General features: G+C 39.8%; 1 protein-coding gene across 1 annotated transcript in view; it reads right to left on the bottom strand.

The window, feature by feature from the left end:
• Nucleotides 1-3,623: 3,623 nt before the first annotated feature.
• The window catches only part of PDZRN4 (PDZ domain containing ring finger 4), a 106,524-nt gene continuing 94,831 nt past the window's right edge, over nucleotides 3,624-15,316 (bottom strand). Inside the window, exons 7-8 of the mRNA XM_010006276.1 lie at nucleotides 11,940-12,056; nucleotides 3,624-5,211 (exon numbers count right to left, since the gene is read on the bottom strand). Coding sequence (XP_010004578.1) covers nucleotides 3,685-5,211; nucleotides 11,940-12,056 — 1,644 coding nt within the window. The 3' untranslated portion in view covers nucleotides 3,624-3,684. The remainder of the gene's footprint in view (nucleotides 5,212-11,939; nucleotides 12,057-15,316) is intronic.

Raw genomic sequence — 15,316 nt, 5'->3', positions numbered from 1 at the left:
GGAACAAAAAAGGGGGGTTAAAAAGGAACATTAGTTTAAAAAAAAAAAAAAAAAAAAAAAAGAAAGAAAGAAAAAAAAAGTGAAAAAGTCAGGCATCATGTTATTAATGAATAATTAAATACCTACAAGTTTAGAATGCTGAAGTTGCTGTATCATCTGAGATCCCCATAGCCTTCATACAGGGCAAGGCATCAAGCACAGATTAGATTCCATCTTTGATTGCTCTCATTCAGTTCAGAAGGTTTAGCATATTGTAATGATCACACTAAATACATAATTTTCCCTTTAAGGATACTTACACTGGAGAGGAATATCCAAGGATCCTGCAGATTTTAACCTTATTTGTGGTGAGCAATGCTCCTACATCAGCTGGCAACACAGTTTTCAAGTGACACAAGAAAAGTTTTTACAAGGCCACCTTGCTGACTTAACAGGAAGGATTACCTCCCAGTGGTCTCAGCTGGATACCAGGGTTGGAGGAAGGATGAATGGGACATTAATTCCTTTCCCAGCAGTGATGTGGCAATGGTAACACATCTCTGTAGCTCCTCTTCCTTGCCTTTTTATCTTTATCCTAGACATGCAAGTAACCTTCCTAAGCAAGATCCGGTCTTGTTCCAGTTCGAAAGCATTTTTATGTTCCTTCATATGAAAAAAAAGAATAGTTCTCACAACAGAAAACTCTCTTTAAAAAAATACTTATGACAACATGAAATGTACTTTTTTTTTTTTTCTCTTTTAATTTAATCCCTTGTTTTGTTTTCTTCTCTTGGTGCTAAAATGCTATTTTCCTCATTAAAAATCTACAGGAATAAACAGCATGTGGGATGTCAGTCTTGGATTTTGCTGATAAAAAGCTGCTGGGAGGGCAGCACTGAGTCCTGCAGAGAAACTGGCTGAGAGCAGTGGGCAGGAAAACACTTGCCTGCCATTCAGCCCTTCTGCATCACCACCTCAGGTCACCTTGCAGCCCCGCTCTGGGGTCACATGTTTATTCTCCTTGCTAGCAGAAACGATCAAGGTATTTAATCAGGGCAAGCCACAAGACTTCTCCCAGAAATGGCTTTGGGAACAAAGGAAATGTCAGTTCTGAACTGTAGTTATGAAGAAAGGAGAGAAAACCATGGGCTGGTGGAAAACTTCCAGATTAAGTTTTGGACAGGGATATGTCAATTCCAAAGGTGAAGGAGGGAGAAGGTGGCTGGGAGAAGGCTCTGGCAGGGATGTGCTGAGCCAGAAGCCATATCATGGTGTGCCACCAGCAGTGTTACTGTTATCATCCCTTGGGCTTCTCTAGTCACTAGGTTTTGACAGAGCTCCTCAGACTTGGCTGCATTTCCATTTACAACCTATTAATATATAATCTATAGAAATACTGTTTATTTGTTTCTCTGATTATTCTCTATTATTTAATGCACACACACCTGTCTCCATCTATTTAGGTCTTTTATCTAACTAGACATGGGTTTCCCTAATTGTATTTCTCAGTGATGAAATAATGATACTACATTTTCTGAAGATCCAGGTTGTCCTCTGAATTTTTGGTGTCGTAATAGTTAGTTTAAGAGAAGCTCTGAATAATGATTTAATAATGGGAAGAAAATGGTAAGTGTCTAAGGGAAAGCTGTAAGAGTAGCCATTATCTGGAGCTCATGATAGGTGAACTTTGATTAGGAATGAGACCTGTTTATACGTGTGGCCAAAAGAATGCAATGAGAGAAACAGCCAAATGTCTGTGCTTTGAACTGTCCAGAACAAGAATGTGTACCCTTCCAGGAGACAAGTGAGTCAAAGACAATTCCCTCGCTCAGCTGGAGGGACAATCTTGTAATGGTCCCTTGAAGCAGTAGTGTATCATCACTGAATCACCACTTGATCCTGTCTGGCCGTGGATTCCACTCTTTTTCTAATGTAATGGCAAACAGTGTACATGAATATACACAAATTCATTGGACAGGAATAGCTGTATATTTAGAGAGAATTTAGCATGATGTTTCCATAAGTCTGGTGCGGAGAATTTTCTGATTATCAAACTGTAAACTGTCAGCAGCATAATTTTCCTAAGCACTTGGGGAGAAGTATTCTTAGGGTATTTACATGCCTGGAGATGCAGAGAGCACTGCCAAGGCCTACTGGTGCCAAAAGTTGTTAGAAAACAAGTAACTGATTTCCAGATCTGGATAATTTGGATATACTGTAACGTGCCTTTCTGCATCTTCAAGCATGTCTTTAAAGCCTGATACCAAGTGACTTCAGCACCTAATCCTGCTATCAAAAGCACTTCAATCATTTAGGAACTGCTGTGAGTCATGTGCTGCGACAACAAAAATGGGTCTACTAGGCAATGCCTTCAGCCCTGCTGATTGCCCAGGACAAGTCATTCCAGCTTGCTGTGGGTTGCCAGCAGCAGTAGCCCTAAAGATGTCCCAATGGCAGCAAAAGTAATTTTGCTGCAGGGAGAGACAAGGAGAGACGATGCTCTACCCACCAGGCACCCAGATAGCAAGCTACCCTTGCTCCCAAGCCCCAGCCAGTTCCCACTAGGGCTCTTCTAAAAAACCTGTATGCTCCTCAACAATAAGGTTAACCCCCTAATTCATTTAGATGCCTTTCATTCTTTATTTTTCCTTAATTCACCTTCTGTGAAAATAAAAGTGACAGCCACGGCTAGTTTTTCTTGCACAGGATCTGGCTCAACATTAGGCATGTGCTCTATTTACATTTTGTATGTGTAGAACAAATAGCAAGCCCAGCTGGAGAAAGGATCCATGGTAGTTACCTGACAGCATAAACCACAGTAACATATCAATGAATCATTCAATCAACTAATAACCGCAGATAAGTCAAAGCCAGAAAGACCCATTTGCTCCTATGTCGTCCACAAAATTAAAACCTAATTAATAAAAACTTGTCTTTGGAATTGTGTCCCATGTTCCTGAAATCTCTATATGCTATAAAAATCATACATGGTGAAATGACTCATCCTTTCAAGGCAAATACTGAATTCAAATCAAAGAAGTCTTCAGATTTTTTTTTCTTAAAGATAAGCAATAATTTATTCCTCTTTTCATTTTCACAATTATCACATACTGCCCAGCTACATGACCAATGCCACTACGTAACACAGCAGAATTGCCCACCTACACTTTACTTGGACAAATACAATTGCAATTTACAGATTAAATGTACTGTACAATGTGTTGTTGGAAAAATGTAATTCGATGAGATGTGGCATATGATTTCTAAACAGAAGCACTCTAAGATGTAAAACTTTAAAACTTGTTAAGCCAAGGATACAGTATAAAGCATTTTGTTTTGGTATTGTATTGTTACTAAAGTACAACAAAGAAAACTAGAGAAATAAATCCAGATCTTAACTTACAGGATATGTATTAGGTTAAGAAATTAATTGGCTTCTCCACTTTTTTTTTTTTACTTTTTTTTAAAACTTTTTTTTAAAACTTTTTTTTTACAAATGAATACTATGAATATATTTCAGGATAAAGAAAGACTGCCAGATAAAGAAGGTACCATTATATGAAAAACAAATGAAAAACTACCAGGTAATTTTGCTTACAAAAAGGTCAAACTATAAACAGTCACAAAATATATAAAAATGCCACATTGAACGAGGCAATCGTACTCTACCTGAACTGGTAGTATACTCTCTGGAAGAAGTTGTGTTCATACAGTAGTAACTGATAAAAAGGCATTGTGCACTCTGGTGCCATCTGGAGATTTAGCACCATGTGTCATCAGTTCTTGGATTGTCATCCAGTTGTCCAAGATTTTCTTGTTTCTCTTTTTCATCATCTTTTTGTGACTCAGTTCAATAATGTTAATTTCCTTTTTCCCCTCACTGCCACTCTGAGGACTTTCTTTAAGACACTCCAGCCTGCTCCTCATCATGAACTCCCGCCGCCTTCTCTGCTCCTTGGCTCTCACCAAATGCTGCTTCCGCTCTTCTTTGCTCCAGTAGCGACCCATCTTCATCTCACTCATTGTATCATCATCTGTCGTCATCCCGCTGCGCTCCTCTTTAATTTTTAAGGCACGTTCCTTCAGGATTCTGTCTCTCACTGGTCTCTTTGTGATGTACCTCGTCCCATCACTCCTTATTTTCACCTTCCACTCCATCTTGGGCTCCGCACCCTTCTGCGAGTCCTTGCACATGCTCACCAGGCTGAGCTGGCTTTGGGCATACTCCACAGCAGACTTCTGCTGGATCAGCTGCATATAGCTTTGATAATGCTTCGCGTGAGCAGGTATATTCCCGTATCTGTAAGAAGAGCTGTGATATGGTGACAGGTAGGGAATGTGCTCACCACTCGGCTTTTCCTGGTCTGTGAATTTGCTGCTTTCTGATGCCAGCGCTGCATCCTCAGCAGCACTGTTTTGCTCAGTGGGTTTGGATTTGGCTGAGGTTATCTCCCTGCTGCTTTGTCCTGAGGATGACTGATTAGTCACGATTGTGCTCCTCAGGTTTTTCCTGTTGGTGATGCTGATCATCCTCTGGAGAGAGTTATCAGGGGATCGCTCCACTGTCAGTGGTGTGCTCCTGCAGCTTTCAGCTGTGTTGTAGGCGCTGGAGCTGTCCTTGTCAGATTTCTCAGGGTGCTCCATGATGTCATCCAGTTTACCTCTTTGTACATCTATGCTGGTGTTATAATTCCTGAACCCTTCATCATGTAAAGCCCAAATGTCTCCATACTGATCCCTCACCTTTTGGAGCTGGTGAGCTTGCATAATATTCTGACATTCGAGTTCAATATTCCTCAGTTCCTCATTGAGTAGTTGCAGCTCATGCTCTACTCCATCTTGTTCTCTTCTGTTGCACTCTATCATGCTGCTCGAATAATACAGGTCGTACTCCCCGTGGTTTCGAATCTTGCACTTCAGTTCCAATAGCTGCCGAAATCTTTCACATTCCTCCTCCGGGTTTCCAACAAAATCAGATTCAATGTATTCCCCAGACACAAAGCTTTCATTGCACTGGAGCTCAGCGCTTCCTAAGGTATCTTGGCTGTGGCCCAGCTCCCGTTTGCTCTGCAGGGTTGCGTTTTTCTGCTCTTCAGGTGCGTTTTCTTGCTCCGAGCTCTCGTCATTACGCAGACTTTCATCTGTAGGTCCCACCCCACTGTCCTTCTCATGATTGTTGGATGATGAGGTTGCAGTGTCTGTAGTGCCATCCTCCTCTTCATGTTTCTTTGGCTAAAAAAACGAGCAAACCAAAATGATTACCAAATGCAGACCATACCACACGGGAGTATTTTCCAGCTCTGTTTTGCTTAAGCAGCTGGGATCTGATTTAAGCTGAGTTAAAACAGATCACTAAACAGCATTCCTACTGCTCATAGCTTTTAAACATTTCTGAGATTCACGCTGTGGTGGCCATACTGAGTGAGGTAGATGAATTACAGCACTAGTGACATATTTTCTAAAGTCCAGAAAGAAATATTTCCCTCTCTAGCTAAGCCATCTCTTTGCAGTGCTTAAAGATAATGATCACCAGATGGTGCACTGTTTTTTATTCTGGATTATGGCCAGAGATCAGTGGAGCTGAAATCCAGTCAAACTTGGAAAAAAGCTTCAGTACTGTTATAATTTTAAAAAATAGACCAAGTAGCCAATCAAACAATGACTAGTACAACCTAAGAGGGTGCAAAAAGATTACTTTCATCCTTGGGAGTTTTTTTTTTTTTTTTTAAAACAGTGAACTCCTTGTTTGATCTATAGAGGGTTCAAGATTGCAGAAGACCAGCCTGTTCTACCATACACTCCACAGCCTTCTCTCACACTTCTTGGTTCCTGTACTCTTTTTCAAAAAGATTGTTCATTTTGAATTGTAGGACTTTGCTCAAGTACACCTCTCTGCACAGTATCCCTGGAGACCATTTTTGTTCCCCAGTTGGAGCTTACGTTCCTTAGAAATGAAAACAGCCTTTTACCACTGAGGGTAGAACAACACTGAATGTTTGCCATGGGCTTAATGTCAAGCTTTTAGGCTGTTGTTTTTTAATTCACACTCTACTCAGTGTGTCTAACTATTTATATTCTCAACCTATTTATATTCTCAAAGAATGTGAGACAATACCACTCTGAGAACAGAGATGCTTTTTATTTTTCAAACTGGATAAGCAAAGAATTTCCCCCTACTCCACTTTCAGAGCAATCATGCTGAGAGCAATTTATATGGCCTGCTTGCCACAAAACTAAGTGTACATAGTACCAACCAAACACTATTTCTCTTTTAGGAGGTATAATTGCATAATTATGTATAATGGTAGCAATAATCAAGGGAGAAAATAGGTACACTGCAGTCACTGAAAGGAAACAAACTCAAAGAGGCCTCTGTCATAATTCCCTTTTTCTCTACTTTGACAGATAGTAAAAGAGGATGAAAATGTCTCTCCTATCTCCTCATTTCTCGTCTCTTCATGTGCATCTCATGATCACAAACCCTTCAAGTGGTTTCCTGTCTTCAATTGTAAGGAAAAAAATAATGGCCTAGTCTCAGAAAAACAAAATCGCCTCCACTTCAAGATGCAATTAAATAGTGGAATAAAATAAATATTGAAAGAAACACAACACAAGGATAATTTGGCATCAGTGATAGACCAGGTAAAAATTTCTTAAAAGATGCTTTAGCAATTTGCTGTCAGACAAGATCTGCAAAGAGAAACTTATCTTTAAAATTGTAGCATACATTTTAGCTCGTCCTTTTCTACATACAACATGCAGCTGATAACAAAAAGCACAATAAATATATGTCTCATGTAATTTTGGCAGCCATACCAACAATATGTGCCAATTAGTATCTCTCAGTCTTCCCAAATTGGGAGAAACTCTGCCCTTGAATTTAAATGTCATAGGAAAGAACGTATTATTCTGTGTTACTCAAGGGATCATCAATATTTCTTGATGTTGTAGGGTACAAGTTTTCTAGAAACTAGACTTTGAAACTGCAAGGGACAAAGGCAGACTGTTATGAAAATTCTGCAAGTTAAAACAATTCAATGGTATGTATTTTTTCCATCTAAGATCCTCACAGATCTTTCTACTTATCCACTTAAAAACAATTTAGTTCCAAAATGTAATATTTTACACAAAAAACTCCAACAATGTCTAGAGAATTCTTCATGAAAACCAAGAGTAACCAGAAAGAAGAGCACCTCAACCAGTCAAATGGCCAGGGCTTTCACCATGAATGCTGGAGATTTAGGTTTAATTAATTTAATATTTTTCTAGTTTACCTCCTTTAGGCAAGTGCTGCCACATAAGCTATTCTGGTCCCTTCTCTCATCTGCTCTGGAGCTACTCCATCTTGTATTGATCTCCTCTTCTCCAAACCTTTCCACAGAGAAGTCACTTCAGTCACAGAATCACAGAATCTTAGGGACCTTGAAAGTTCATCCAGTCCAATCCACCTGCCAGAGTAGGGTCACCTAGAGTGCATCACACAGGAATGCATTCAGGCGAGTTTTTAATGTCTCCAGTGAAGGAGACTCCACAACCTCTCTGGGCAGCCTGTTCCAGTGCTCTGTCACTCTCACAGTAAGGGAGTTTTTCCTGATGTTTGCATGGAAATCCCTATGCTCCAGTTTGCACCCGTTGCCCCTTGTCCTATCACTGGCTTTGTCCTCCTGACACTCACGACCTGTATGTATTTATAAACATTGATGAGGTCACCCCTCAGTCTCCTCCAAGCTGAAGAGACCCAGCTCCCTCAGCTGTTCTTTGTAAAGAGAGCAGTCTGGGTCACCTACACTGCACCCTTGCCACTGCAATACGAAGGGACAAGATCTGCTCTCTGACCCTGAGAGCGAGTGACTAATCACAACTTGCATCCGTATGACAGAGTGGCTTATCCATACTGGGTTAGCACAGTTATTCAGCTTATAGGAGCTGAGCTCCATGATGCTTCCTCTGATGTCTGCAGCTTGGTGTCACACCATCAAAGCATCTATTTGAGCACTTCTGAAAAAATCCCTTCATTTATCTATTGGTATAGGTGTTGAAACAGACTTTACAGTTCAGACCACACAATCAACACTTCTAGTGGCTCTTGTTTTCCATACCACTTTTATCAACAATTCAAACTTTGCTCCTCCAACTTGTACTTGATTTAGACTGACTGAACGTCATAAGCTGCCATCTTCTCAAGTTACACTATCTATAATTCCCACATGGACACACACACAAGATGTAAAGAAAGCAAACCCCCTCTTTCCAGTCTAAAAGAAATCAGATGGGTGGAATTGATTTGATCAAGTATGTCTGTAGTACAGTCACCTGAATGTGAGGTAATTACATTGGGTTCCCCTCCCTGTCAGGAAGAAACAAGTCCCTGTACAATCAGATTCTTCTCAATCTAAAGCAGACATCCACGTAACTTTAAATCTTTCTCCAGTACGTGGATACTTGCAGTTAGCTCAATTAAGAAAATGGAAAGTAATACAGATATTTATTGTACTGCATGGTTTTGAGGTATCTTTTTTTTTAAAAATCCACTGTGATTCAGGTAGTCCCTGGCACTTCTATCTTGGACTTGTCATGCTGGCCAGAGCTCTTAAACATGTGCAGGCTGAGCAAGCTTTTACAACATGAGATTATTTAATTTTGAAAAGCAGCAAGCCTAATTCCAGGTTAAGTCCGTTCTGAAAAACAAGAGAGACTCTCCAACTGTCAGTGCGTTGCTTTTGTCAGTGTTATCTATTATCTATTCCAAACAAAGTGTTTGTTTTCAAAAGTACATTGTCAATCTCTTCTACAATTACTTCTGTTTGAAATACCAAAGGGCTCCTCAGGTCTCATCTATGCAGTGAGAACTCAGATAATGAGAAGGCAAACCTGGTGGTGCGTACAATCAGGCAATAAATGAACCTCAAAAGATTCTGCGTTTCAGCTCCAGCAAGCATTTGTGCCTGTAAAATGGCTAATCTTGCAGGAATTCAGGCACTGTTCTATTCTCATTTTACAACTTATGATGTATATTGGGAGTCAAAACCCAGGCTGCTACTAAACTCTGAAGGCAGTGAGATTCAGTCAAAGGTTTTAACAAAGGTAGCTGCTGGGATCTCTTTTCAGTCTCTGACTATGAGAAGGGAGGCTGACCAAACAGAGAGGTATCTCCAGTGGCAGGTGAACCACAAGGTATGCCATCCAGCCATGAAAGAAGATTACGATTGATTTCAGCAGTGCCCTAAAAGGCAAAATGCTCTTCTGCAAACAATACTGTTCTTTCAAAACAGGCCTCTCTCAAAAGATAGCATTCCCCAGATATTTTTACTGCATTTCAGCTCTGAATGAGCTTGAATTAAATTTTTTAATCCAATTCTTTCTCTTCTTGATAGATTTTCATATATTTAATGATACTGATATGAATTTCTGCATGACAAATGTATGGTATTCTTCTGAAAGTTACCTCTGCTGAACTGCGATATTGTAAAGGGGAAGGAATACAATGAGCTACAAAATATTGAGAATTACATCTTTTCTCAAGGTTTATTGGACTATTCTATACAGAAAATATAACAATTCTTGATTAAATTCTGTAGAGTGGCTCAAAAACATACAGAAAATATGCTACTACCTACTTAATTCCTCTATTACAAAGTGTACAGATTTTTCTGTGACAGTCCATACTAAATGTTAAAATGGCATTCTGTAAAACAGACTTGTATTTGAAAGGATATTCTGCTATAGTGTCTATTTGTTCCTGCAGCTCACAGGATTCATGATGACAGATGATTATTAAGCCAGAGGACTGTGTTTTGGTTCACAGAAATCAAGGCTGGCAATAGAGCAAAATCCCCATGGCCAACCAGGAAGCTTGAGGATACTCAGCTTGGCCACAGGCAGCTGCAATGAGAGTGGTTTCACTGCCCTGGTGGATTATGTGATTCACCTCAGGAAACTGCTAGGTCTCCCAGCCTAACAAGGAGTAAAGAACCAGTTTTCTGACTTGCCAAGTCACTACATAGGAGTCTAGAGGGACAGCAGCTGTCACAAATTACTGATGCCCCATTACACACCAAGATGCATTTGGTTGATTCAATTACTCATCAAAAGGGCAAAGAAATGTCTAGCTGTCCTAGAATTACTTCAAGCAACCCAATGTTGAATACCAACAGAATGCAAGTGACCATATTTCTTTCAAGTGCAGCCCTCTTCTATATAATATAGTAATATGAAGTCTCAATAGGGGAAAAAATAATCCCTAGTATAAAATCCCAATGGGGAATAAACAATCTTAGTGAAACCACTCTGTAGAATACCACTGTTCTAACAATCCACAACCTAAATTCACTGAAAAAGCTAATGCTTGACATGAACTTGGGAGTGGAAGGTCACACCTATGAATTGATTTCAGAGGACCAAACATACCCTGTGAGGGGCTAGTAGGGGTTTGTAAATAGACCTGCTCTAGAATTTCCTCCAGAAGTGTGTGTGTGTGAAAAGATCACTATGCCAAGGAAGTCGCTTTGCAAAGAACAGGTGTTCCTTCTGACAAGGAAATCTTTTGCCATCCAAAATAAAATTTGTGGTTAAAAATATAAGCAAGATGTCAAGTATCAGCTCAAAGCTGTGCAGCAGCTAGCACATTTAACCTGGGAAGCCAAGGCTTGGACCACTGCTTGGAAAAGTGGGTCATAACTAAAATGCCACTATAAATCCTGTTGCAATGCTCCCTTCACCTCTGACCTTGGAGTTATTCCACTTTGTGTAAATAATTAAATGCTACTAAGATTAAGGATTTGTAATCTCATCTATCATATTCCAGATAATTGACTTAATTATTTTGTCAGTGTCTCTGTCCCAATGAATATTTAATTTATGTACAGTGAATAGCTTTAATGTGAGCTATCAACTAAAGTAGTCTAAACTCCAGCATCAAGACTGGAGGGGGGAGGTAAGGAGGCAAGAACTCAGGTGCTCATTCAGGCCTTCAGTGTGGACCAGACAGTGAGGTATTTGAAGCTCCCTGGTTTCCATGAGAAGGAAGGCTCTCACAGTCTTTCTCTCACTCTTCACCTCCAAGAAAAATGCCTCAGGCTCTGCTTTCAACTAATTCAGATGGGTGAAAAACTTGTAAGTCACAAATTTCCATGGGTAGAAAAACAGTTTCTCCCCAGCTGTGCATACACAGAAGCCAGGAGATGAAGTTGGATTTTATTTCCTTGGCTCCTCACAGGTGTGCATGCTGACAGACCATCGGATTCAGGTGTGGGTAAGGTCACGCATGCCTTCCACAACTCTTCCCTTGATGAAATGGTATGGCTGGGGGTATGCATGCATCATTGCCACAATCACATTGCTTCCAGCACATACGGGCAGGTACAAGTCAGGATAGCAGCAAGCTGTGATTATGCGAACAATAGGCTTATTTGTCTCCATTAACAAAACAAATGCTGAGCTGTGCACTGTCGATGTAAGAAAAATACACTTGTATTACCAAAACACCTGTTGTTTATTTTAAACACCTCTTCCATCTTGTTTTGCAAGCTCTCTGGTGCAAGGGTTGGCTCATACCTCACATGTATACAACAACAGGGACATCTATCTCAACTTGGAGCTCTAGGTACCACGTTCATAGAATTAATTAAAAAAATACATAAAACATATGTAAAAACCCAAAAATAATATAAACCGCCCAAACACTTCAGAATTATAGAAGGAAAGGATTTATTCTGAGCTCACAGAAAACTAAAAATCTGCACTTATCACAGTTTCCTAAATTGTTTGCTAAATTGTGATACTGGGCCTCAGCATCTACTGTTCTCCTTTCCCGTACCTACAGCACACCAGAGTTCACAGCATTTTAGAGACAGAACACTATCAAAGCCTTTGACTCCATTTTACAGCATACCATTTAATTCCCTATTTCAAAAAAGTATCCCTAGCAAAATTTCAAATGATATGCTTAGTAGCAGTCTTACCTGCTCCACCTCGTTGGCTGTGTACTGCATGGCTTCATTATGTTGCTCTTCCAACATTTCCAGGTTTAACTCCTCTAAGAATTCATTCCTTTCATCATCCAGCCACCCTTCTTCCAGCTGCAAAGAATACATTAGTACATTACATTAGCAAGGACACATGCTAAAATAGGGTAAACACATGACAATGCTTGACTAGTTCTTTTTATCCTAAGGATTCTTTTCAGAAAGCCAGGTGGTAGGAGTTTGTGTCTCAAAATGAGAAGAAAAAAGAAGGATAAAAAAAGTGGGACTTTCATGTCTTTTATCCTTTCTTGAAACAGTATGACTGATTTTCTCTCATAATGAAGGAGACTGCACAGCACAGACACTATTTCCTTTCAAAAGGTATGAAAGGCGCTGCGCACAGTCCTGAAGCTGTCATGTTCATTACTGCCAAGAGCCACCACGCTGGAGGAGCAGCAACATTACTAATAGGGCCAAGAGGCAACTGGGCTTTTTCCCCTAACAGCCTCCATCTCAGTGCTGTGCTCTGCTGCTGCCACCTCAATAGAAACCTTAAGTTGCCTTTCTGTCACTGTTTTCCCATTGATCTTGTGGGTAAACAAACAAAGAGAGGAGGGTGACAGAAAGATGTGGTGATTTGCAGGGAGGTTATTTTTGTTCTCATGGTGTGCCTGGAAGCAAGGCTTAGTTGTTTGTTTGGTTTTTTTCCCCCAAGTGTAAAATAATACTTTGACATTTGGTGAAGACAGGATTGCAAAAGGATGGGAGCAGATGCTGTGTTTTCTGTCAAGTGGGTATATCCTTTCTCTGCACCCACTTTACAACCTTCATGTCCTCCTAAACTGATAAAACAGGCACCCTTGGCCTAAAATGCTCTTCCACCAATTTTGTTCATTGCACACATGGGTGCACGTGGCACACATCCATTTGTATTTGTAATCCCTTGCCAGATGGCACACTGCTTTGAAAAGGAAAATATTGGTCAGTAGCACTCCTGGTTATAACAATAGGATAGTAGCAGAAGAAAGCATTTTGTTCTGCCATTGGTGAAGGAATCAGAGGAAGTTGAGAAAAAGATACTACAAGATAGAAGTCTCCGCATTACAAGAGTGCCAACTATTCATGTCCTGAGACATGAGCAAATTAACACAAGCCAACAACTACAGCAGAAGAAGTACCACTGTCTCAAAGCCAGCAGCTCTGGCCACTGATGCCAGTCAGAAAAGTTACACCAGACCAGCATGTAGTAGCTCAAGCTACACTCCAGCGATTGATGCTGTGTGGTACTTCTAACTGATTACTGGCAGGAAACAACTGTTCCCTTCACAAACTCTGATGTGTTTTTATCCATGACAATGAACTCATTCCTTTTATGAAGAACATAAGCCTTTCACCATTTTCTTTGGCAAAGCCAGCCTCTAACAGCTTGGGATGCGTAGGAGGCTTTTTTTTTCAGGACATGTAATTTTTGTTTGTCCTTAATGGGTCTTTCAAACCATTCTCTGAAACATCTGGTGCTGGCCACTAGTATTGTTTACTTGTCTTGTTTGCTTTTTTCCCCAAGACAAACATGAACACAGCCGTCCTCTACCGTAAAGGATGCAGTTGATTTTCCCTCATTTGAGGAAACTGCAGATTAACAAATCTGGAGGATGAAAGATGAATCCCACTTGAGTAAATCTGCTGCTTTGATTGTGGCAGACCTATTACCTAACTAATGAGAATGCTAGTAGTGTAGTGTTACAGCTTTTAGATTTAAAATAATACATGGCTTAGTATACATGTGCACTACATACACTGTGTGCACATACAAACGTGCATGCATGTGCCTGTGCCACATGTTTACATACTGAACAGGCAGTGCTCTGTTTCAAACCTCAATTAGTCATTGGCATTCACTGGGCACATAAATTATCAGAAATGGTTTTCTTCCCTGTTACTGAATGAATGTGCTCAGCAGTCACCCTTCAAGACAGCAATACTGCCACAACTATTTTCTATCTAGAAAAAAAGCCTGTTCAATCCTCCTATCTTTTACCAGAGTCAAAGCAACTCAACTTGTGACCAACCTGATTTTTTTTCTTCAGTTATGTATGCTTATGTTCTTAAAATACATACATTAAACAAACAAACCCAACACTAAAGCCAAAAAACAAAGCAGACTATTATAAAGAAGCATCCACACAGGAAGCTATTTGGGTGCAGCTAAGTAATTCCTCATCTCATATTGATAAAACTTTTTCTTGTTGACCAGTCTAAATAAATACAGAGGATGATCTTTCCCTGGGCATGTATTTCATAAAGAGGTGAGTTTCTGTTTCCTATTGAAAACCCAAGTCTTAGTGAAACATAGTAGGAATAATATTGAAACAACTCTTTCAAAACTTCTGCAACTTCTAGTGGGGGCTACACTTTGCAGCATAAACTGATAGATGGATCTTCTTGCTGTACTATGTCATCAGTTTTATGGGAATTGTTTAGATTCCAGAAAAACATAAAGGAAATGAATGCTGAAATTGTGAATCTTTTGTAACTACTGTATTCAAGTAGAGAACTCAAGTGGTGCTGAATTACACTTACTCAATTTAATTTACACAGAGTACATGCTAGCGAGACTGACAATATCAGATCAATAGCATGAGAGACAAATGGTAACATAACCAACTCTGAATTGTTTGCAGATGGAGAGAACAGTGACAATATAATATCTTTTTGCTTTGCAATGGCCTATAAACAGAATATAAAGGGAAGTACAAGCAGTACTCTTCTTCCATTCTACCTCTCCTTCAGTCTGATGATAAAACTAACATCTGCCCTCTCCCATGATATAAAAAAAACTTGGCATGGCAAGATTCTTGGCATGAGCATAATTTTAGTTTTAAAACTATAGGAATGTTTCTACAAGTTTTTGAAAATACACCTTGCAAGATACAATCTGTAAAGCACAAGAAGGTTTTTGTGACCAGGCTGCTTCAAAAACAGATTCAGGTTTGCTGAATGGTATTGCAGTGAAAGTTGCACATCTGGTACAAAAATTAACAGAGCCATCACCAGCGACGAACTACAGCTTTGTGTAAGTTCATATAAATGACTGAGGTAAGTACGGGAAATGTATCCTCAGAATAAACAGGAATCATCTAACAATGATACATAGTTTTCAAGTTCTGCTTCATATTACACTAATGTCATATTAGGGCTGTCAGCTTTATTTGCACACATGGCTACTTTACCTGCTGGAAGTTAATTGCTTAGTTTTGGGGAAAACAAGCCCTTGTTATGTTATTTTCTATATAATGTTATTTTATTTGTTGGCTAAACAGGGGCAAAACTCTGCAATTATCTGTTTCTTCCTTTTGCCAGGAACTTTGGCATTC

Source organism: Chaetura pelagica, unplaced genomic scaffold (assembly GCF_000747805.2).
Source record: "Chaetura pelagica isolate M959 unplaced genomic scaffold, ChaPel_1.0 scaffold108, whole genome shotgun sequence".
NCBI lineage: Eukaryota > Metazoa > Chordata > Aves > Apodiformes > Apodidae > Chaetura > Chaetura pelagica.
This window is presented reverse-complemented; position numbering and strand designations above follow the sequence as displayed.